General features: G+C 37.5%; 4 protein-coding genes across 11 annotated transcripts; 2 read left to right on the top strand and 2 right to left on the bottom strand.

Annotated features, from left to right (window-relative positions):
* On the top strand, positions 909-6,321 carry LOC109711519 (soluble starch synthase 2-2, chloroplastic/amyloplastic-like). Of its 2 annotated transcripts, XM_020234614.1 has the most exons (9): positions 909-1,369; positions 2,266-2,881; positions 3,037-3,101; positions 3,492-3,569; positions 3,672-3,782; positions 3,881-3,925; positions 4,669-4,842; positions 5,080-6,072; positions 6,196-6,321. In XM_020234614.1, the coding sequence occupies exons 1-8, from the start codon at positions 986-988 to the stop codon at positions 6,034-6,036; spliced, it is 2,430 nt and encodes an 809-aa protein (XP_020090203.1). In that variant the 5' UTR covers positions 909-985; the 3' UTR covers positions 6,037-6,072; positions 6,196-6,321. The 2 variants fall into 2 exon arrangements, with proteins under 2 accessions (XP_020090203.1, XP_020090202.1); XM_020234613.1 differs by having other exon boundaries at positions 910-1,369; positions 5,080-6,321.
* LOC109711933 (probable mannan synthase 6) lies at positions 9,037-12,568 on the top strand. Its single transcript, XM_020235309.1, has 9 exons — positions 9,037-9,431; positions 9,560-9,658; positions 10,345-10,597; positions 10,784-10,894; positions 11,131-11,267; positions 11,341-11,454; positions 11,659-11,858; positions 12,091-12,279; positions 12,380-12,568. The coding sequence occupies exons 1-9, from the start codon at positions 9,045-9,047 to the stop codon at positions 12,537-12,539; spliced, it is 1,650 nt and encodes a 549-aa protein (XP_020090898.1). The 5' UTR covers positions 9,037-9,044; the 3' UTR covers positions 12,540-12,568.
* Positions 13,830-16,007, bottom strand: LOC109712218 (myb-related protein 2-like). 6 transcript variants are annotated; one of them, XM_020235667.1, is made up of 6 exons: positions 15,927-16,007; positions 15,395-15,737; positions 15,216-15,266; positions 14,985-15,115; positions 14,848-14,902; positions 13,830-14,766 (listed from the first exon to the last, which is right to left on the bottom strand). In XM_020235667.1, the coding sequence occupies exons 2-6, from the start codon at positions 15,623-15,625 to the stop codon at positions 14,269-14,271; spliced, it is 966 nt and encodes a 321-aa protein (XP_020091256.1). In that variant the 5' UTR covers positions 15,626-15,737; positions 15,927-16,007; the 3' UTR covers positions 13,830-14,268. The 6 variants fall into 6 exon arrangements, with proteins under 6 accessions (XP_020091256.1, XP_020091255.1, XP_020091259.1 ...); XM_020235666.1 differs by having other exon boundaries at positions 15,816-15,939; XM_020235670.1 differs by lacking the exon at positions 15,927-16,007 and having other exon boundaries at positions 13,830-14,513; positions 14,650-14,766; positions 15,395-15,920.
* Positions 18,876-20,383, bottom strand: LOC109711928. 2 transcript variants are annotated; one of them, XM_020235304.1, is made up of 4 exons: positions 20,255-20,383; positions 20,108-20,163; positions 19,564-19,678; positions 18,876-19,227 (listed from the first exon to the last, which is right to left on the bottom strand). In XM_020235304.1, the coding sequence occupies exons 1-4, from the start codon at positions 20,364-20,366 to the stop codon at positions 19,127-19,129; spliced, it is 384 nt and encodes a 127-aa protein (XP_020090893.1). In that variant the 5' UTR covers positions 20,367-20,383; the 3' UTR covers positions 18,876-19,126. The 2 variants fall into 2 exon arrangements, with proteins under 2 accessions (XP_020090893.1, XP_020090891.1); XM_020235302.1 differs by having other exon boundaries at positions 18,876-19,233.

The raw sequence follows: 24,633 nt of genomic DNA on the forward strand, positions 1-24,633 counted from the left end.
TTATATTAATTAATTAGATAAAATATTACTAATTTAAAATTACAGTTACTTTTATTCCTGCTATTCCAATCCAATCCTTCAAATATTATTTATCTTATTCTCAGTAATAACTCAAATTTTATATAAATAAAATTGGAAAAACTTCAAAAACCCTCCCTGTGGTTTCATAGTTTCTCACTTTGCCCCCCTGTGGTTTAAAATGTATCAAATTGTCCCTCTGTGGTTTCGTTTTTATTTTTTCGCTAACTTTTTCGTTAATATTTCATTAAATTATATAAAAAAAACTTTAGATACCCATATAGATTTATCAAATATTCACTTTAGTACCCTCTAATTTTAACTTTATCACTGATTTAAAAAAAATAATGAAATTGATAAGAAAAAGAGAAAAAAGAAATCACAGGGGGACGAATTGATACATTTTAAATCACAGGGGGGAAAATGAGAAACTACGAAACCACAGGGGGGTTTTTTTGAAGTTTTTCCAATAAAATTTTACTCTAATTTCTATTTATATTTATTTTTTAAAATAAATAATGTTTATTTATATCTGAATTAAACGAATCATGTAAGTTTTGGACTTCATTCAGTGAAAATATCAGAGCTTGTAACTATCCAGTAAAGCAACCTGCTCTGCTCAGTTCCCCCCTCTCTCTATCTCTCTGCACGTTTTGCCCGTCCTTCTTGCCACAGCATTCCGCTACAAAACAGAGTTTCTTTTTATTTTATTATTTTCTTTTAATTCTGACGCGCCACCTCGCAGATTCACCGGTTCCCACTCCTCGCTCCTCGTACGGCCCCTGATTCCTCAGCTCCGTTTCCTTTTGGCGCTTCGCTCTCCACGCCCCCACACCCCCGCTACAAAACAACCCCTCTCACCTCACCCCCCTCCTCCCTCTCCCTCCTATGCCTACTCCTCCTCTCTCTCTCCTCCTCAATCGCCATTGCTCCCCCCCCGCCCCACCCCCCAACACCATAGCAAGCTATGTCCCTAATTGGGTCTCTCCCATTCGGGGCCGATCCGGCTCTCCTTCGTGGGAGAAGAAGGGCCTCGTGGGCCAACTCCTCCGCCTCCGCCTTTGCGCAGAGTCGTAGGGTGTGCGGTAATGGCGGCGGGCTGTGGGCTCGGAGGGTGGGGAAAGGAGGGGTTGCGGTGGGTTTGGTGGTGGTCGGGTCGGGGGGGAGGTGGAGAGGCGGTGGCGAGGGCTTGAGAGTGGGGGCTACGGGGAAAGGAGGGAGCTCCGAAGGGGAGGAGGAGAGAGAGGGCGTTCGTAGCGTGGATGGTGATGGTGATGGTGATGATTCCTTCAAAGCGACGATCGAGAAGAGTAGGAAGGTTCTCGATATGCAGAGTAGGCTACTTCGGCAGGTGCTTCTCTCTATTTATCTCTCTCGATTCGTTCTAACGTGCATTTGTTCTTTGGCGTTGTAAATTTCCTAATCCAAATGGTGCTTTTGAAATATTTTAATCAAGTTGCTTCTTTTGTGAGCAAAATTCGTGATAGAGCGTTGATAATAGAATCTATAGTCACTTCTCGACATTTAGATATCTTTGGTGATTATAACATTGTAGTGTGGCTTTAGTCCATAGCAAAGTCCTAAATTAACCATGATTATGATAATTTATAGCATTTCTTTATAACATTTCTTTTTACTCACTTTCACCTTCTTCAGTAGGAAGATTAAAAAAATAATAATAATAACCTCTTCTTTACTCACTTTAGACATCTTTTAATGACTTATGTTAACCAATTGACAATCGATTAATGTGTGTGGAGTTTCTTTTATGATTGCATCTTAGGAAAACGTCATTTTCAGCTTTGTGAATTCTTAGCTGATCCGGCTTTCGGAAATAGTAGTTTCCGTTCATTAAACAATTTCTCGTACAACAAGAAGAATGATTTAAAGGCCGTATATTTTATGCATGTAAGATGCAATATTATCCGTCAACCAATTTCGATAAGCACCCTGAGTAAATGAAAGAGACTTTCAAAACATGATATTCATGCATCTAATCGTGCTCTGACCCTGTTCATCATCTAGTGCTAATTTCTGTTATATCCTCAATGTTTTGCATACAATTTGTGTAGTTTATAATTACTCTTACCTTTTCTCTTCTTTTTTTTTCCCTTGAAAAGAACGTGCGTCATTATTTGCACTTGACAAGCTCTTTGATGTAGTGGCACCTGCTTTCTTTTTTTTTTTATTTATTTAATTATCATACTTAATCTTGTGCTTGTGTAACATTGACTTAATTTATTATAGATCGCCGAGAGAAAGAATCTTGTCTCATCTATTAATAACACAATTATGATGGAAGAGGAGGGTTCATTTTCTTATGTCGAGAATGATGAAACATCAACCCTAAAGGTTGGTTCAAGCCATGTAGAGTCAAATGGGATACACAGCGACATTGTTACTTCTGGTGATATTGCGCATGTAACTGAATCTAAGATACTGGAGAGATCAATTATCATTTCTGATGGAAAACTATCGAAGAAAGAAAAGGAAATTGGTCATCCTCTAGAGGAAGAATCAGCAGAAACTGCTGCCAAAGAACCTGAAGAGGCCAATTTAGAAACTGCTGTATCTGAGATTCTAGAGGAAGAATCAGCAGAAACTGCTGCCGAAGAACCTGAAGAAGCCAATTTAGAAACTGCTGTATCTGAGATTCTGTATCGATTTTCTACAGAAGACTCTGAATCTGACGGTCCTAAATATCAGAACATTGAACATCAGGTGGAACCAAAGGAAGCTACTTTGGGTGTTGAAGATGATGCAAATATTGAGGGAGAGAAAAAGGATCCAGCTCCTTTGGCAGGGGTGAATGTTATGAATGTCATAGTGGTAGCTGTAGAATGTGCTCCTTGGTCCAAAACAGGCATTTTCATCTGAACTACAAACTTCTAGATTGCTCTCTCTCTCTCTCTCTGTGTGTGTGTGTGTGTGTGTGTGTGTGCATGCGTATGTGTGTTGAGATGATAAGCTATAAATTAGGCATGCCTACTCATCCTTGTACAAAAAATTGTTGTACAGGTGGACTTGGAGATGTTGTTGGAGCTTTACCAAAGGCTTTGGCTAGGAGAGGGCATCGGGTTATGGTACTTCCTTGTCTCTAATTATTAAAAAATTGCAAACTGCAGTGCAATATTTGATTCGACTAGCGTATTATTAGTGGAAGATTCAGCTATTATTTGCTAGAGAAGAGGTAGTGTAGGTTGCATTTTTTTTTTAATTGGTTTAAGTAGAATGATGACCATTATTCAGGCTTAAATAATAAAAGAACTCAAATAAATCGCATTCTTTCAATATTGTTTTAAGATATGGTAGTGGAAATTGCTGATCTATCATTTCATTCAAACTATATATCTTTTTTTTCAACTCGTTTAATAGATTAAATACCTACGAAATGTAGGATTATATCCATGAGAACTATGCATCAAGCGCTCTAGCAATTTAATATTTTGCATGCACTTTTTTTCTACCACTAGGTTGTGGTTCCAAAGTATGGCAATTATTCTGAAGCTCAGGATGTAGGAGTCCGCAAGTATTACAAGGTTTCTGGGCAGGTATGATGATATGGTGTTACTGTTAGGAATTATTGTATTATTTTTTTCCTATAAGACCATGAGTGTATTGTCTTGATTGTTGCTCGTTTTTTGTTCATGCAGGACATGGAAGTAAATTATCTGCATGCTTACATAGATGGCGTGGACTTTGTTTTTATTGATAGTCCAATCTTTCGTCACCGTGAGAATAGTATTTATGGAGGAGAAAGACCGGTAGATTTCAGTGGGCCTATTTGACTTACAAAAAGCTGATAGAGAAAAGATTTGATGAAGCACTATTGTATTACTGATTTTGTGTTTTCTCTGTGTAGGACATTTTGAAGCGGATGATTTTGTTATGCAAGGTAGCTGTAGAGGTAATCTTCTTTGAGCCCCTATGAGTCAGCACCTCAATTGTTGGAAATTGATTATATTGTCATTAGGCATTGGCAGTTTCTTGGAGCTCGTTCGAGCTCCAATCCACAGATAATATTTCTTGGCCATAAAGATAGTTTGCAATTTTTTAATAATTAGAGACCAGGAAGTACCATAACCCGATGCCCTCTGCTAGCCAAAGCCTTTGGTAAAGCTCCAACAACTCCAAGTCCACCTGTACAACAATTTTTTGTACAAGGATGAGTAGGCATGCCTAATTTATAGCTTATCATCTCAACACACATACGCATGCACAGAGAGAGAGAGAGATTCAGAGCAATCTAGAAGTTTGTAGTTCAGATGAAAAAACTGTTTATTTAATTAGCTTCTGCTTTTACTTAGCACTGATACATCAGCTTATACTCATGAGTTTACTTAGGAGAATCGGTTTTCATTGATGACCCTTTCTTTCCCCATCCTTTGTTATCTGTTCCTCATAAATCCTTCTGTTCATTGGATTATCTTTCGTATATAGAATTTCAATACATGGCTGCGCATTGTTATTGTGGCAGTAACTCTCTCTCTACTTGAATATTTAAGTTGGGGATTCATGTCCTCATTCTTCTTATGATTACATCTATTATTAGGAGTATGCATTTGTTCTAAGGGCTGTTACGATGAACTTCCTCCCATAACCATTTCATCATAACATTTGGATGATCTATTACGTTTTCTTTCTCACCAGGTACCATGGTATGTTCCCTGTGGTGGTGTCTGTTATGGAGATGGCAATTTAGCTTTTATTGCAAATGATTGGCACACAGCACTGTTGCCTGTTTACCTTAAAGCATTCTATCGTGACAACGGCTTGATGAAATATGCTCGATCTGTTCTTGTGATACACAATATCGCCCATCAGGTTGGCCTCTGAACTTCTAATTTTCTTCGTCGACTGTATGTATATGCACTGCATCTCAGTTTAATCAACAAAGAATGATTTTCATGTGTGTCCTGATCTTAACTCAGTACTCCTAAACTAGAATTTTTTTAAAAAAATTATCCACTCGGGTGCTGCTCCTGATTTACGTAAAGCCCCAAATATTGACATGCAGAGAGCTGCTATTTGTGATTTTAATCCTGATTTCTCTTAAAATAGGGTCGTGGTCCGCCGGACGACTTCCTTCACATGGACTTGCCAGATCATTACATGGATCTCTTTAAGCTATACGACCCTGTTGGGGGCGATCATTGCAATATTTTCGCAGCCGGTATAAAGACTGCCGATCAAGTGGTTACCGTCAGCCATGGTTACGCCTGGGAGATCAAAACATCTGAAGGTGGGTGGGGCTTGCACAATATCATAAACGAGAATGGCTGGAAATTGCGAGGCATCGTTAACGGGATTGATACAACAGAATGGAACCCAAAATACGATGTGCACTTAAAATCCGATGGGTACACAAATTACACCCTGGAAACTTTAGAAACTGGCAAGCCCCAATGCAAGGCCGCTTTACAGCGCGAGCTTGGCCTCACAGTACAGGACAATGTACCCTTACTTGCTTTTATAGGGCGATTGGACGGCCAAAAAGGCGTCGACCTCATTGCAGAGGCCATCCATTGGATAGTAAGTCAAGATGTTCAGTTAGTCATGTTGGGCATGGGGCGGCGTGATCTCGAGGATATGTTGAAGAAATTTGAAAGCCAATATCACAACAAAGTTAGATGCTGGGTGGGATTCTCTGTAAGGTTGGCGCATCGGATCACGGCGGGGGCAGATATACTTATAATGCCGTCGAGGTTCGAACCATGCGGGCTGAACCAGCTTTATGCGATGAAATATGGGACTATTCCGGTTGTCCACGCAGTCGGTGGGCTTAGAGACACTGTGGTCCAGTTCGATCCGCTTAGGGAAACTGGGCTTGGTTGGACCTTTGATAGGGCAGAGACATGCAAGCTGATCGATACATTGGGCAATAGTTTGAAAACATATCGGTACTACAAGGAGAGTTGGAAGGGACTTCAAAACCGGGGTATGTCGCAGGATCTGAGCTGGGATAATGCTGCTCAGCATTACGAAGAGGTCCTCGTTGCGGCTAAGTACCAGTGGTGATTCATTGTCCATCAAAAGTTTGCTGATTTGCCGCAGGTTATTATCTCATTCCCCTGCCATGGGAGGGTTGCTTTCTCTGAGACTTGTGAAGTGTTTTATTTTATCTTTTTTTTTTTTTTTTTTTTTTTTTCTGTACTAATCTTCTCCGAATCTATCCAGAGAGGAAGGAAAGAGTGGCTGGAAAATGAGGTAAACATGGTATACATTATGTACTAGTCTTTGTTGATTCGCGCGAACTTTTCATTACAACTTTTTTATGGAGTACACCTCTTTATTTCTGAACTATTTGGAACAGTTGATATCTTCAACTGAAAACTCATCAAATTCATCATGGTAATCACCAGTTGTGCCGAGCAGATCAATTTCAGGTCAGATACAAATAAACCCTCAGAATAAACACTGCTCCACTTCAGGCTCAGCTAATCCATTTACTGAGCTCAATCCTGCTGTTAAGTTTCTATACCGCAATGGCACGGAAACCATCTACTAAACAACCTTATACATTGTTGAATCCTCTGCGGAGCATATCTTAGAAGAAGCTCTACCAAAATTGTTGTGCATGGAAGTGGAAAACACGTCTCCTCGCTATTATTGTTAGCTTCTCTATATTTTGACTAGATCTCCAGCATTAAACTACAAACACTATAAAGCCGTTTCCTTCGTATTTATATTGTGCATATAGAGATCATATATAGATTCATTAATCATTTGTTGTATACACGAAAAAATTAATAAAATAAGATATTAAATCTTACAATTATATCCATTGTAATTAATGTAGCAATGGAAATTTGCGAGCATCGTGCAAAGGGAAAATTAATCATTCGAAACATTATTATACGAAGAGAAAATGTTCATATCCGATCACTTCGATGAAGAGTTGCGAACATCCTAAAACTTCTTAATGCCTCATAATGCTACAACAATTCAACATTTAATATTGATTTGCTGTTCGGAGAAGCGGCTGCTGCGGTCTATATTGACATAATTACTATTTTTTATATCCCGTAACGGTCAAATGTAAGTAATTTCTCCCCACAAAGAGAGCATTACTCTATAGACCAGTACTTATAATAAGGTTTTTTTTTTTTCTTCTTTATTTCTCCATCTCGTCCTCAGATAGGGGAGGGTACGTATTAGCCGCCTCTGAGTTGTTTCTGAAAATAAAAAAAAATATTTTGAGGAATAACTGTATTATTATTATTCTAAAAAATCATAATTGTTGGGCCTTACAATGAACTATAACAAACTTATAAAGCAGAATAAATTAAAATATCTTATTATACATATTATCGTTAGATAACTTCCTCGGCCATTTTAAACAAGTATTTTTAGAATGTTCTACAAGTTTCGCGAGATCCACCCTCAGACCACCAAACCATGAGGTCAAGGATTTAAGTTCCCGTGCAAGCTTAAATTCTGGTTAAATTAAAAACAATCGACTTCCCAATCTTTTGTTGACTTTAATTTGTAGTAAGAAATTTTAAAATTCATTAACAATAGATGAAAACACCACCCTAAATTACTACAAATTAACCATCTCATTGATGAGGAACACGACAAAACCAGCGAATAATATTATCTGAAATAATATTCAAATGTTGTCATATATAAAATATAAATTACTATTTAATCACTGTGATGAGGAATATATATCTCATACGGAAAACTATATTTTAACCACGTAGTTGTGGAAAATGTGAAGAATAAATAGCAAAAATTAATTATTAATTTCTTACCACATGGACAAGTTGGCACCTTGCAGGGCTACTGTGTATAGGTATGGGTACGTAAAAAACTTTTTAATACATTAAACTACAATTTTGAGGGAGACGAAACACACAATAGGGTGGTTGCGTCAAATAAGTTTACTGGCACCAATCTATTTTGCTTTAAATTTCACGTGAAAGCGTTATAAAATGGAATATGCCCCTTCTTTTATTTTGTTACACCTAATCTAATTAACCCTTTCTAGTGTACACATGAATATAGAATCGAATATGATAGAATAGCAACAAGGATATTGAAGGTGCTCAGTGACAACAACGTGGTTCAGAGCCAGCCTAGATCTGACAACAATTCCTCATATATCCTACAAGTTTTGAAATTACAGATTGGGCCCTATTATATCCTACAGGTCAGTAAGTTTTGAAATTACCTGCGTGTTATGCGGGTCGGATGATGAATCTGTGGACCACCTGTTCACCCGATACGTATTCGATAAGCTTATCTTAGCAACAGGGGTGGCTGATATTTAGAATCAAGATATGGGGGACGACATCGGTCTAGTATGAGATAGGTGGAGGGTCAGGAAGGATACTCAAAAGAAGCGTACCTGTCTTACTGACCTAGTTGGATGCCGGTGGATCATTTGGAAGATCAGAAACGATACAATCTTTCAGAATATATCCCCGAACCCTGGAATAGTGGTCCATAGGCTCAAACTTCTCGTAATGGATTGGGATCTTCTTCTACTGCCTTAATTTACTTTCTTTTTTTCTTTTTTTTTTTGGGGGGGTCTGGTTGCCCCGCACTTGTTGCTTAATTTACCTTTCCAATGAATGAAGCGGGTAGAAAAAAAGCAGATTGGACCCTATTAATTTAGGATTCGCGGAGAATTGTAGAAACGTTAGAATAAAAGTAGTAGAAATAAGAGATGGCATTAAAAATACTTAAAATAGCCTTAATTTATGGAAATGAAGTCAACTCTTGTTTGTTGGAGAGCAATATATTTAGAGCATTAGAAGAATATATTCGATAATTAAAACTTCGTGGGGATTAATACGCAATTCCACGACTTTGTAGGGATAGACATGCAATTAATCCCTTACTAAATGGGCCAACTTGATCATTCTGGCCCGGCCCATTTTTGAAGGTCAAATTGTCTCCATCTCAATAAATNCTCTCTCTCTCTCTAAAATAAGGAAAGAAGAAGCCTCTCTCATGCTACAATGTGATTCCACTAGCTAGTTATACACATTTGCTTCTCTACTACTACTACTACTATCATGTTTAACTTTCTCTCAAACACTGCAACAACGCACGCCGCAGCTGATTCCTACACCGTGAAGCTCCTCCTCGCTCCCGTCTACGAGCTATTCCTATCGCCGACCGCAGCGCTCATCGCCGAGCAAATCATCATCTTATGGAGGCAGATCCGCGGGGCAGTGCTCGTCCCCTTGTTGAGGGTGGTGGTCATCGCGTGCACCGTCATGTCGATCGTTGTACTCATGGAGAAAGTGTTCATCGGATTGGTCAGCCTCTACATGAAGGTCTTTCGCCGGAGGCCGGAGAATGTGTACAAGTGCGACGCCATCGTCGCCGCCGATGCGGAGAACGGGGCCGCGGCGTTTCCTATGGTTATGGTACAAATTCCTATGTACAATGAGAAGGAGGTAAGTAGATATATAGATGAATCTCACTCTCTGTAGATCTCTCAATTTCTCTATCTCAGCTTAACTTCTCTCTCTAGATCTGTGAGTGTTTGTTTTAGATTGGTGAGATGGATACACGGTAATTGCAGGTGTACCAGCTTTCTATAGGAGCTGCATGCAAGCTTTCGTGGCCGTTGGATCGGCTTATTGTGCAAGTGCTTGATGATTCGACTGATCCCATCATACAGGTTTTGATCCAAAATCCCATCATATATAACGTAGTCACTGTGTATTACGAAATTACGGCCCATGAGGCCCTACTAAAGCTTATTTTGGGTTTGAACACGTACTGGGCCTTGGGTCAAATTGTAGCCTATTAAGGAACTTGGACCGGACTCGACCCGTAACTATTGGGCTACCCACATAGCACGTTACGGTGCATTCCAAGATTTTCTGGACCTGGTTCACGAGAAATAATAATACAGTTTTGAAAATCAAATAAATTATTTATAGGTACGTAGTTTTAGGTACGTAGTTTTCTACTATATCTAACAAAATAAAGTACGTATAATTATACTCACTATTTTTCAACAAAACTGTGCTTTCATAATTACTTTTAAGTAAGACTATTTTATTTGGATTGACAAGAATTTTAAAATAGCATGGCTAGAAAATGGAAGGGTCTCATGTTTCTTTTTTTTTTTGTTTCTAATTTTGAATCTGAGTGACTAAATTTTTAATAAAAAAAAATTATCATAATTTTTTAAGTTCACTTTCATTCCACTGCAAACACTATCGCATATACGATCTCATATTTATTTCCCATAATTTTAAAATTTTATTTATTTTCATAATTATTCATTTTTCACTTGGCAAGTCTCTGTTCTATTAATCTGTGAATAATTTTCATTTTATACCACCATTTGATGCTCAGGACTTAGTGAAGAACGAATGCGATGAATGGTCGAAAAAGGGAATAAACATAAGGTACGAGACCCGCAAGGATAGAGCCGGATATAAGGCGGGAAATTTGAAGGAAGGGATGAAGCACAGCTATGTCGAATGCTGCGAATACGTCGCGATGTTCGACGCCGACTTTCAGCCGGAACCCGACTTTCTGATGAAAACCATACCTTTTCTTGTTCATAATCCCAAACTCGCTCTCGTTCAGTCCCGATGGAAGTTCGGTACGTTATTCGTAATCAAACTAATATAATTATTCTCATAATTGCGTTGTATCCGTGTCGCTCTAATGTTCATGAGTCAGCATTTCTGTGTATTAGAACAGAACTATAGTAACTGCTGATATATTCACTAGTGTTGATAGTAGCACGAACGGTAGTTGATTTCGAGAAAACTAAGCTGCTTTTTAGTGAACGCCGACGATTGCTTGCTGACGAGAATGCAAGAGATGTCGATGGATTACCATTTCAAGGTAGAGCAAGAAGCAGGATCGTCGATGTGCGCGTTCTTCGGTTATAATGGTAAGTAAGTTTAAGAATTTTAGTGATCCGAAAGTGTGGTCTTAATGAAGTTCGAAGATGATCTTGGCCTTTAAGCTGCTGTTTTAGTTCCAAGGCATCTGCTGCTTCTGATTGAACCTACAGCAAATCAATATACATTAGTAAAGCAATTGCCATATAAAACAGTTAGTAAGAGACGCCGAACCTACGCGAAGAGAACTTGACATATCATTTAAGCATGCTTGCATGCACTTTAGGGACTGCTGGAGTGTGGAGAACTCGAGCAATCATGGAAGCCGGAGGTTGGGAGGATCGAACTACTGCAGAAGACATGGACTTGGCAGTAAGAGCAAGTCTCTTAGGCTGGGGCTTTGTATACGTCGGCGACATAAAGGTAAAGTGCTTAGTCGGCCGCTTGATGAATTGGGCGAATTGTAGCGTTCTAAGGGCGATTTTGTGGCTATTAGGTAAAAAGTGAATTGCCGAGCACTTTGAAGGCCTACCGTTCTCAGCAGCATCGTTGGTCTTGCGGGCCCGCACTCTTGTTCAAGAAAATGCTTTGGGATATTCTGGAGGCAAAGGTTAGTCCCTCTGCAGCTATATATCGCAAATAAAACCAAACTAGCAATTCAAGCTCAAGGTATGGTAATGTATGTAAACTTTTGTAATTGGCTTCATAAGTGATACTGATACGCATTTTAATCGAAAATGTAAGTGACACTTACTGATCCCATCAACATGAACAAACTAACTTAATGCTCCGCATTTCAATTTTTGTGATGCAGAAAGTCTCGATGTGGAAAAAGTTCTATATGATCTACAGCTTTTTCGTAGCACGGAGGATTATATCGGCTTTTTTCACCTTTTTCTTCTTCAGCATACTGCTTCCTGTAAAGATTTTCTTTCCAGAAGTCATAATCCCCAAATGGGAGCTGCTGTATGTTCCGACTGTTATCACGCTGCTCAATTCAGTCGGAACTCCGAGGTTCAAAACTCTTTACTGCTTACGTTTTTATTATTAAAAGCCTTCTGCACGTGCGCGTAATATGTTTTACTTAGCATCTGAATTGGCAGGCAGACTATGTAGAGGATTCTGATTTGTCACTGACAAAATGACAAGGAAGACAATTTGAAAGAAGCAGAAATTTTCTTGATTTCCTCTTTAAATCTTCCTTCTTACATTGCTGCTTTTTTTTCTTCTTTTTTTCGTGTGGCAGATCACTGCATTTAATTATCCTGTGGGTCTTATTTGAGAATGTCATGTCGTTGCACCGGTGCAAAGCCATTTTTATTGGACTGCTGGAAGCAGGAAGAGCTAATGAATGGATTGTCACCGAGAAATTGGGTGACATGCTGAAGACGAAACCGGTCATCCGAGTTACTGAGAACTTACGAATTAAGGAGCGGTAACTGCGCGAACCAATTCTTTGCAATTTCAACCTTTTAGCTATTTTTCTATTTCAGCTACAAATTATGCTCTTTTGGTTTTCTTTGTCCTTCTCCCAGGTTTCATCTCCTGGAGCTGGGACTCGGCGTATTTCTTCTGCTGTGTGCGTTCTTTGACTATGCATTTCGACGTGATTGCTTTTACTTATTCATTCTTCCTCAATCCATCACATACTTTATTGTGGGATTTGGTTTCATCGGCATCATAATCCCTAGTTAGATGAACATTTTTACTCTCACTTTCATTCATCTGTTTGTGTCTTAACATCCGAAAATTATATTTTTCTGCCAAAAGCTGGGCGCAGAATTCGTAGACTACGTATAGAAGGTAAAGCAAACCAAATCAGCGCAGAATTCGTAGACTACGTATAGAAGATAAAGCAAACCAAATCATAGAAAGATACATTGGGAGCGAGAAAATTTATTTTCAGGGTCCTTTTTTTGGGAGTAAAAAAATTGTAGAATAAGAGAAGGGGCTTAGGGGAGTTTGATTGCTCAAAAGGAGAGTAGGATGTAAAGCATCCTGTCTTTTATTTATCTTCAGAAGTGTAGATTGAATATATGTAAATCCTGTTGATATTTTGACATTGTAATTGTCATTTATTTACAATTGAAGCAGGCACATGCTTTTATTCTTTGAAATAACAGACAAACAGACAAAAAAGAAAGAGAATCTCAATATTCTTTTGTAGATATTGTTCCTCTTTATCATTTTTTTTAATCTTACTTTATTACGGTCATATGTATCATGTGTAAAAAATTAATAAAAATCATTAATTACACTGTAACTCCTGAAATTTAAGTAACTATGTATTGATTTTACCTTCATTTTACTGGGCAGAGATATCCAAAGCATATCCTTTTTGTACTCTAGCTTTATCAGTAAATGGTTGGCTTTATATGCTTTCATAGGTTCTTCTTTTATTTAGCAGCAACAAAAATGTCTCTAGTGGGAAACACGCCACAAAGCATTATGTAGAGGGGAGGATAATATAATCAACCTACTTTAGAAATAAAAAAATGCCCACTCAGGAAAAAGGAAAAAATATATAATGAAGACAAAATTTTGAGAGCCTCATTACAAAGAACAAAAAAGTTGGCAAGTGGTTGAAAGATTAGAAAGAAACGAGCTGGTATATAAAAGAGAAAAAATAGATTAGTTGAGAGCATAACTTTGATCCAAAGGGCACAACATAGTCAACTTGATAAAGAAATAAAGTTACAAAGAAACCAAAAAAAGAAGAAGAAATAGGAGCTACTAGGTGACAAGATGATGTAATTAGATGCTCCTTGCTACATCAAATGTTGATTTTTTTTTTTTTTTTTTTTTTTTTTTTTTTTTTTTCATGCTGGTTTTTATGCTCTCTCAAAACATGATTGATGAACATGATAACTATTTTTTCCTGTTTTAAACTTTAAATGCAAGAATTAGAGTAGAAATATACTGGAAATAGCAAGTAAATAAGCACATGGCCCTCTTCAAGTTGATTAAGGAATCAAGCCAAAAGAGTTTATAAAGCATAGTAGAGTAAATCTAGCTCCTTAGCATATTATTAAAGATCTCAAAATTCCATGTGTCATCTCCCTGGTGTACAGCATACTAATTATACTATCTATCATATTATTATATACCACCTACAATCTTGGACTTAGTTATAGGATGTACACACACATAAACAACAACAAGAAGAAAATCACCAGCTGTAGCACAGATTAACAACTCCAATAACAATAATTTTTGTGACCCTCCAGAAGAAGTCTCACCCCACAGCCGACAAGAAATTATTGCCTACACCCGGTGTAAAATAGTGCTCTGTCATCCATCTCATCTTACTACGTACGTAATTCAAGCAACCGAGACAACCTGAGCGATGAAGAGTCGACAGGGTGCGGTTTGCGGGATGACATGGTTGCGCCGTGTTTAGACAATAAATTCTCCCAGTTGATGATTACCTGTTGAGATCAAGTTCTTCTGGCTCCTCAAAACTGCACTCTTTCTGATGGAAAATCCTCTTCCAGGTTGTGTGCTCATCCAAAGTGGCTTCTCCACAGATGCTGCTTCTGCTTCTCTTAGTTCCAACTGCTTCCCCGCTGTCGTAATTGATCCCCCGAGATTGAAGCTCTTCGCTCCCATTACATGAAGAAGAGCTAGAACCGATTCTGCGTGACTTCTCGGTGGCCTTATCCGGCTTCTCTGAAGAAGTCAGGGAGCTATCAATAGAGCAATCAGATTGTTGGGATATATTAAAAACTAAGCAAGGTTGCGGGGGAGGAGAGTTCAAGCACTCATTCCCCACCGCAGAGGCTAGTTCAGAGAGCTCGGCCTTTACAACGTCGGTGCCGATAGAATTCGAACTATATGCAGAAAGTGTTTCTTGTGCTTTCCTTAGCACATTTTGCAGATACTTCCCTTGTGCTTCTATCCGGAGTTGCAGGTGTCTCTGCACCTATACGACAAAATCGTTCTTTAAATCGGAAATATTTATCGACCTTCTAGAGTGCTTATTGCTATGACATAAAATTCTCACCTCAATTTGTTCCTGTAACTTCCTTTGAACCTGCATCTGCATCTGTAACATGGTCCTGAAAGAAAGAACCTTATTTGATAAGCAGAACCAAAAATAGAGGCTGTACAGAACAGCAGGGCGGCGGAATCTCATCGTACTCATCGAGCTGATTCTGTGCTTTATTTTCATCGGCATCAGGGGTACTTCTCTCAAGAATCTTGCACTGGATCTCACCTTCACTATAGTCGTGAAGAATATTTGTATCCCGACTCTTTGCGAGCCTATATTTCTGCTAACAATAGTCAGTATGATCATGCTTCAGAAATCGGAACTAATCCTCTAGACGTGAAATTTCGTTTGCAGTTCGATTTCATTGGAGTGGAACATACCTGAAGATGGCTCTTCAGATGGTACAAAGTGAGCCCAGGAACTCCCATCACCTGCATCACCGATTTAGGCGTAGCTTCTGAAATCGAGGAAGAAAATATATAATTCGCGCAGGAAAAGCCAATAGGCAATTTATATTACAGACTACTGTGATATACCAAAAACGGAAATTCCGACTTACTGTCTGCTCCGCCAAGCCGAGCGACCGCATCGACGAATCGGTCGTGAAGCTGTTGAGTCCATTTAAGGCGCGGCTTGGCGTCGGCTGATAGAACCAACCCCTGATTGCTGTTATGGTTGGACATTTCCTCCTTAAAGGGAGCTGGCTATCATCTCCCCTCCAACATATATAAGAATTGTGGGAAGTGCTCCCTTTATGTTGCTGTCCTTGGAATACACTCAATCCATACATGAATCATGAGTGGGTCTACTGGGAGAATATATGCATGAGCTGTGGTTCACCTTTCTCCAATCCATGATATCATGCTTCCTTGATTTGTTCCTCTTTTAGTCACTTCTTTGACCTGCAAATGAGAGAATCTTTGATGCAATAAGTAGGAGGGAGGGAAAAAAAACAAAAGAAAAGCAAAAACAGTTCATACATGGGTTCTCAAAAGGATAGAAAAAAGAAGAGAGGAAAAAAAAGAAAAGAAAAAGAAAAGTTGTGTGCATTGTTTTATTGCTCTTTCCCCACATCTTTACTGGATTCTCACCCTCTTTTAGGAGGCCCACACTACTGAATAACACATGTTGCTTAGAATGGTAAACATGAATCACCATCCTCTATAATGCACATATTCCTTTTTTATTGAGATGTGATTAGGAAAGGGAATCTGGAGATAACTTCACAGAGAAGAAGCTACCAATGTTTTCTTGACAGATGTGGACAATTGCCCTTGGCTTTTCTGGTGATAAGGGAATCAAGGAATCTGATCCAGATATCAAAACAGAGGAGTTTTTCAAACTTATTTGCTCATTAGTCTATGGATGAAAGCCAAGTTCACATCAAAAGAGACCACTCCAAATGGAAAGAAACTTACAGGAATGAAACAAACAAAAACAGGGTGACTTCCCTAATTTGAATGCCTTTCCAAGTCATGGTTGTTTAGGAGCTGTTCAACTGCAGCTGACATGCTGCTGCCACAGTTGATGACTTCATGCCCTTGCACAACAATTCTTTAAAAGCAATTTGTGTTTGGTTTACAAGATTTAAAAATCCCTTCCTCAAATTGATATTTTTATTCTTTTTGAAATCAGAAAGAATTTACAGCTCAAGATGCCTCTCTTTGGTATGCATATTCTTCTCTTGCAAGATGACAACTATGCGACAACCTGTTTTCTATTTTACTTATTATTATTAGCAGTAAGGGTCAAAATTTTTTATGGGATTTGCAAAATTATAATATTTGCTTGTTGCCCACCATATCTATAATAAGAATAGTAACAAATCTCTAAAGGCAAGCAAAGTAAATTTTATTTTGAGATGTGGCTCTGCTTTTGTGCTTGCTTGAATCCGAATTTAATGATTGATCTTTGAACTGCAACCTGCACCGTTGCCAATTATTCTCTTGGTCATTAGCAACATATAATAACCCATGGGAAGTAGGATTATTTGGTCCCATAATTGTTGGTTTAAATGGGCCAGCATTCTGCCCTGGTCCCAAGTTCAAATCCCTAGAACAAGTGGCAAAGTGGCAAGGGCTTGGTAGTTGGTATCCAAGGTTCCAAGTTCGAATCCTAGTTGATTCATATTTCTAGCTAAGTTTATTTCTAAATGAAAGAAACGAAACGGGTAGCGTGCTGCCTATTTCTCAAAAAAAAAAAGAAAAAAGAAAAAAAAGAAGGGTCAGCATCCTGCCCTTTGGCATGAGGTCATGTTGGGCCGAATCATGTTCGAAATGACGTGAGGCTGAGTGGGTCGAATCATGTTTGAAGTGGCGTGAGGCTGGTTGGGCTGAGTTACAATCGAGACCCGTGAACGCTGTAGCTGTGCGCATTAAGTGAATTAGTTGCATATTTCAAATAGCTCGAGCTTTTAGGATTAATGGTTAGCGCCAACGATGTGACAAGTGGTATTAGAGCCAAAGGTCACGGGTTCGATTGCCGAGGAAAGATTGTTGGCTTAAATGGGCAAGCATCCTGCCTTGTGGTGTGAGGTCATATTAGGCCGAGTCATGTTCGAAGTAGCGTGAGGCTGGTTGGGCCAAGTCACAATCGAGACCCGTAGGCGCTGTATCTATACGCTTTAAGTGAATTGATTGCGTATTTCTAATAACTCGAGTTTTTGGGATTAATGATTAGCGCCAACGATCCGACAATAATATTCTGTGGCATGCTTCTGCATAGAGCACCCATCCATTCCACAGGAACGCAACTACTCATAAAATGAAAACAAAGTGCAAATTTAGACTTGTATTTTTGACAAAAAGTATTAGAGTTATGATTATTTACTGTTGATAGCATAGCACAAGTTTATTTACCTATAATACTGTCACTATCCAACAGCCTTATAAGATGGGCTCTCACATTATTTTCAAAGTTTCTCAATTTCTTTCTCTATTTTCATGTTGACACGTTAACAAAGATATATGCACACTTTCTGAGTCATATTCCCGCATCTCGTAGCGGCGGTCATATCAATCTCCGATTAAGAGCATCATCTGAAAAAGATAAAAAGAGAGGAGCTAAGTGTATATGCTTATGCTTCTCTTTAAATTCGCAATGTCGCAGAGTACCTCAAACAAAAATAAAAGGCCCTTTCACAAATCTACATATCAATTCAAAGAATGGCAGCAGTGAAAGTAACTGATGTGCGTCTTCTTTTAACCAGTGCATGCTTTCTTGCTTTAATATATTCTGAAACAAGTAAAGGAGATTCTGAGATGATGGTAAATTTTTTTTTTTTTTTTGCCCTATCATATCAATTTAGGAAAGGAGCATGCATTGCACTCTCTATGTGAACTGTTTGACAAAGGAATTAGATCATCTGCATTTAGATTTTCCTATCTCAAAAATTGAAACACTAAACATTAACCAAGCAACAAAACATTGACATAATTATGAGGCAGGGAAAACTAAACATGAACATTCCTAATGCAATACAGGTTATTCTAATTCTTTGATCACACTCTAAACAATTCTTGTTTATTCCCCCTTTACTTCCCCAAATTGTAGCAGCATCCCCAAATATGCAAAAAAATACTCAACAAAAATTGCCTAGTGGGTCTGAATCCGGCCCAATGAGCTTGCTGGCCCTCCTTTCCATCCAGTTTCAGATGGGCCTAAATTAGGCCCTGTTATTTTTTTTTTGCAGTACATGATGATAATGATTAGAAAAACTTTAAAATTTAAATTTTAGATATTTCAAAATACTTCAGAGGAACTTAAACAGTATCGATCATCCATTCAAATGCCCTATCATCGAAAACAAAAGTGATTCTTCGTACTTCTAGAAATTATCCAGATGAGCGTTACTTGTGTTCTCTGTATACGACCCTAGTGTATTATTTTCCAGAAAACATTGCGTGGTTATAGTCATAAATTGTTTCATGAAAATGACTTAGCTTGCATATGAAATCGAAAGGCATGCAACTAAGATGTCAGAATCTACATCCACAAAACTTTTTTTTTTTTTTGAGAAATAGGTAGCAAGCTACCTGCTTCATTCATTAAGTAACATGAATTTAGCGTACATAATGGAAGCATCTAGGGCCTCCAGACCGAGCCGGCGACAAAAGAAAAACAAAAGCAAAACAAAACAGGAACACTAAGTAGACATAGAGAGACAGACAAAACGTGACACAGCAAACATAGAGAGCATAGAGATTGCAGGAGGGTTCAAAGTGCTTCGTTCCAGGCTCTGATCAAAGAAGCGACACGTTCGGTAGCCCAGGAAGCGTTATGAGCCGCGTCGCTAAAGCACATGCTGTTTCGTTCCCTCCAGATGACCCACCAAATTGCCACCAAGTGGGTTAAACTTTTCGATCTTATTTCGGTCACGGGATTTTCGGAGATCTGTATCTACATCCACAAAACATTAACAACAGTTCAATACAACTTAGATTAATTACAGTGTATATTCCTTTCTAGGTACAACATTATATATGTTTCGTATAGAGGGTGGTGCATGTCTTTTAGATCAAAGCATGCACTAGACTCTAATACACATCCAATATCCTCACAAGACATATTCACATAGGTTGTCCACCTCTAGGCGATACATTCCTTCGCTTTTAACGTCGATATTTAGGAAGAGACACACAAACAAAGAAAAAAGAAAATAATAGTAGTTGTAGTAATAATAAAAATAATAATTTTGCAGCATCGATCTATATATGGGTCAACTCTTTCCCGGTGGCTTTGGAGTGTGACGGTCGTTGGCCCCCGATCCCTGGTAGTCGTTGCTCTCCAAATCCATCCTTGCATTGATCACATCATCCACCGCGGCTTCTTCCATTCTCTCCTCCTGGGTTTCCGTCGAAAACTCATTACTAGAGAACTTAATTTACACAATAGAGAGAGCGAAAGAGGGGAGATATGGTGTTACAAACTGAAACCAGAACACGTGATACTACAGGACTAAAGCCAGATTAAGTAGTGAGATATCTAAGACTTCAAATCAGCAAACTTGTATGATTTCGCTGAAGAATGTTTGATTATCAACACATTGCATAACATAAATCCTAGTTCGAATTTCAAAGCAGAAAAGATCGTTATGCAAATAACTAACAAAAGTAACATGATTTCTCTAATCTTTGCATTAGGAATAGAAACTGGAAAAGACTGAACTTTGTGAAATGGATCATATGATTAAAGATGGAAATAGCATAAATCCTTGAGTATATAAGCTGCTATTAAAATCGTCACACTACGAACCAACATGCTATATAGTTACCTGTTTAAAATCCTCAATTAATCTTTCCCCTCCCTCATGCAAAGTCCTTTGGATCCCTAAGGCACACAAATAAGCTACACTACTTAGAAACTGGAACAAAAGAAAGATTTCTATTTAAGGAAAAGGGATTGAGAGATGATTAATTACTCGTTGGAGGAATAGAAGTGGATGAGATTATTAGGGAACAGAAGACCAGTAGAATTAGAAAGAGTGTGACCTTCTCCATGTCCCTCAGTTTCTCAATGTAGGTTGTTATCATATGTTCTACTACTTAAAGCCAAAGCCACCCCCCATTTAAGCATTTCCTTGTACCATTGGTGCCCACTAGTTTGGGCACATGAACTCAAGGACCACCACATGCACCATCAAAGTCAAAAAGGCTAGGAAACACATTGTTTTAATTAAGTTGCAAAGTGGACATGTACCTAACTCTCACACTCCAGAGTTTTGCATCCTGCTGCCACATTATCTTAATGCTATGGCAGTTATGCCAGAATCTCCTATGACAACAACAAAAATATATGTGAAGCAACCGTTCCTAGCTAGTGCAAGTGGCAAAGAACTTGATAGTTGGTATCTGAGGTCCTAAGTTCGATCATAATTATTTCACATTTTCAGTTAAATTTATTTCTAAAAAAAATAAACGAAAATGGATAGCATACTACCATTCTCTAAAAAGAAAAAACAGAAAAAATATAGTTAAAAGGTTTAGCAGCTAGAATCAATGACAATTGTGGTGAAAAGGATAGATAAAATGTTTTGAGTTAGTTGGGTGATTTGACATCATGGGGAAGGCACAAAGTTGCAACTTGAAATTGGGTGAGTAGATTAGATTATTCTTGATGGAAGTGGGGGGAAATGAAGTCAATGTGGAGGGGGAAAGGAGAGACCTGCCACTGGATGTGGGGGTGCAACATTTGACAGATGATGATTTCAAGAAAGATTCAGGTCCTCAAGACCCCTCAATTTCCTGAGCAACTGGCTAAGGAAAAGATTGAGAGGATGGATACTTGGATATAAAAGGAAAACATTTGGTTTGGGTTAGGAGTTTAATTTGTACCCTCCACTGTTGCCCACAATTATAGCCTAATTCATCAGTCAAATGAATGAAGCGGGTAGCATACTACCTTTTTCTCAAAAAAAAAAAAAATTGTACCCTCCACTCATCTCCTAATTAAGCCTACCCATTATATCAAACAACATGCTAGATAGAGAGTAGGAGAATAATTACAAGATATTAAGAAGTTAAAAAAGTCACTTGTAAGATTATGCTCTTTATTCGCGATAGAAAAAGAAGTTAATTGTAAAAGTTTTTTTTTTTTTTTTTTTTTTGAGAGATAGGTAGCACGCTACCTGCTTCGTTTATTTCATTTAGAAATAAACTTAGTTAGAAATATGAATCAACTAAGATTCGAACTTGGGTCTCGAATACCAACCACCGAATTCTTTGCCACTTGCTCTAGAGACGGTTGGTTAATTGTAAAAGATTCAGTTGAAGGTGTTACAGTTATCTTTGTATTTAATCCATTTGATAGTATGTAATTAGAAATGTTGTAATTATAAATTATAAAATTTTCGAATCACAAATCACTTACATAGCTTTATTGTGATCCTATATAGATCTCATAGCACATTGGAGCACTTTGAAAGTAGTCTCAATCAATTATATACAAACGATTCAACTTTTGAAATATCACGGGGATTCGTTACATATGTTAACTAGCCCCCGTGATAAACTTTAGGTGGCTTTAGTAGGTCTTAAAAAAAAAAAATAAAAGGAAAAAAAAAAAAAAGATTCGTGATTCCCAAGCTGTAAAAGCAAACCATTCTCACCTGAAAAAATATTTAATAATTTCGACAATAAGTTGCTCGAGATATCCAACTACTTTTTAGAATAAAAGTTAGAAAATAAATTTTTGCACCGAATTGTATTTTTATATACATTTTATTACAAGAAGCAATACCAACTCCCTTATTAATTGATATGGGAAAATTTTTGTATGGTGAAACTGATTAATAATTACATCAATAATAAAAAATAGGTCAATAACAAAAGTGAGGGCCTTTATTTATGTCCATTATAATTTTGTTTCGTGCGCCTACTCGTGTTAAGTCCACCATAAAAGCCAAGAAAAAAGCTAAGCTTTTCCATTACCCACTCGCATTCCTTTTTTTTTTTTTTTCTTAAAATTACAGATAAATTACGTTACATCTCATTAGAAAGTGAGATAAAGAGATATCCTATTTATTTTCATATATAATATTATATGTTAATGTTAATATGTTATATTGAGCATGTTAAAATGAGTCAGTTAAAATGTATATTAAGTGACAAACCGTCCCTAGAGCGTGGTAAAGGACTTGGTGGTTGTTACTGGAGATCCAAGTTCGAATCCTAGTTGATTCACATTTCCAGCTAAGTTTATTTTTAAATGAAATAAACGAAACGGGTAGCGTACTATATATCTATCTCTCAAAACATACATATATGTTAAATGGTGTCACGGGCAAACAAAAGCTTGCTTCAAAAAATTTTATATGTTTTTTTTTTGAGAAAAAGGTAGCACGCTACCCGCTTCATTCAATTAGACGATAAACTAAGCTACATGAGTGAGACAGCAGGGCCTCGAGAAGGGTGAATAAGCGAAAAGCGAAAAAAAAAAAACCTATATATATATATATATATATATATATATATATATATATATATATATATATNTTAAATAAATAAATAAATTAATTAAAATTTATTACAATGGTTTTTAAAGTTGTAGAAAAATCTTTTTTCCTTCTCTCTCATATTCAATCTCTCTCTCTCGTATTAATTTTTTTATCTTTCTTTTTATATCAGCTTTAATCTCCCTCACTCTCTCAACTTTAAATCTTTCTCTCTCTCTCTCTTTCGAATCAAATCTCTCTCTCTTTTTTTTCAACTTAAAATCTCTCTTTTTATTCAAATCTCTCTCTATATTCCAATCTCATATTTCTTTTTATTATAGTTAATCGGCCGCCCATCCTTCTTTCTTTCTCTAATTTGTATAATACTAATGGAGTTAGGTAATTATACTCCTATGGGTGGGAGGGAGTTCCCTTACTCTAATCATGAAACTCCACTTAGAATAAGGGTTCACTTAGGTTATAATGGTTGATCTAATGAATCACGCAAATCGGTTTGTGGCAGTATAAAAAAATAAGGATAACCTAATCATCCTTAGAAATTTTCTATCGCGCTTGGTTTGCGTGGGTATCTCATTACGATTGTTTTGTTTTATTTTTTGCTCCAGGTTTACAGCCGTAGTGTTGGCACAACCGCACGTTCTAGGTAATGAGGCACGAAACGTGATTAAGCATGCTGGATTAGGTCATTTACCCGGATTAATATCTGCGCCTAATTTAACATCCGGATTTAGGACCGGACAGGAGCGAAGAGTACGTTTCTTTCTATTGTATATTTAAAAAAAATCCAACACCTTCTTAGAGGAAGGCCATCTATCTATATTACTTTGATATATTACTTTGACCTATTGAGAAGTTTTCTCAATATATATATATATATCAACTCGATCTTATGAGAGCTATCATTTGCTCGGCAAAATGATAGCTCAACAAAAGCTACTGTCTCGAAGGTTTAATTGCTAGCCGAGGCAATTTATACTAGATTTGGTAAATTTGATGGATCTTTAGTTTAAAGTGCGTGAAAGCTATAATAAAAAATAGGTAGATCATTTGTTTTTTTACTTACCGACTTTTACTTATAAGAAATTTTTTACTACTATCCTCAGAACATTAGTTCTAGTTCTCATATTTAGAACAAAATTTATCAAATTTCTTAAAAGATTATTTTTAAGTTAACTAAACCTATAAAAATGTGGCAATTTGCTCTTTTACAGGGAATAGGTGGTAATTTTAATGTTTAAAACTTTGGGAAACTAATAATCCGTTTACTACAGCTTTTCTAAACTTTAAACTAAAGATTTGTGAAGTTCACCATATCTAGTACAAGTTGCCTCGGCTAGCAGTTAAACCTTCGAGATAGTAGCTTTTGTTGAGCTATCATTTTGCGGGGCAAACGATAGCTCTCATAAGATCGAGTTGAGAGAGAGAGAGATATATATATATATATATATATATATATATATACTTTTTTATATTTTTTATATATATATAACTTTTTCAGTAGATTATAAAAAAATTTTTTTTATGTCAGGTTTAATATAGATGCACGGTAACCGTCATGATTAATTCTTCTCTGTTGCGGTCGAGTAGGGTAAAGCCTCGGTGGTCGTACTTCCTAATCTTATAATACGTTTTATATACTTCTCTTAGGAGTAAAACAAACCAACCAGTTGCGTGTCAATACGTATGTATGTAGACATATACATCTAGATGCAGGCATCATTAAACTCTAGGCGAGTTTTAATTACCGCGTTTGAAGCTTGCTAGTTCTTGAACGACTCACGCCGCCGCTGCGACATCGTCTTAATCGACGGGGGCTGCTGAAACACCTTCAGCAGAATCTACAGTTC

The sequence above is a fragment of the Ananas comosus genome, linkage group 6 (genome assembly GCF_001540865.1).
Source record: "Ananas comosus cultivar F153 linkage group 6, ASM154086v1, whole genome shotgun sequence".
NCBI classification, from domain to species: Eukaryota; Viridiplantae; Streptophyta; class Magnoliopsida; order Poales; family Bromeliaceae; genus Ananas; species Ananas comosus.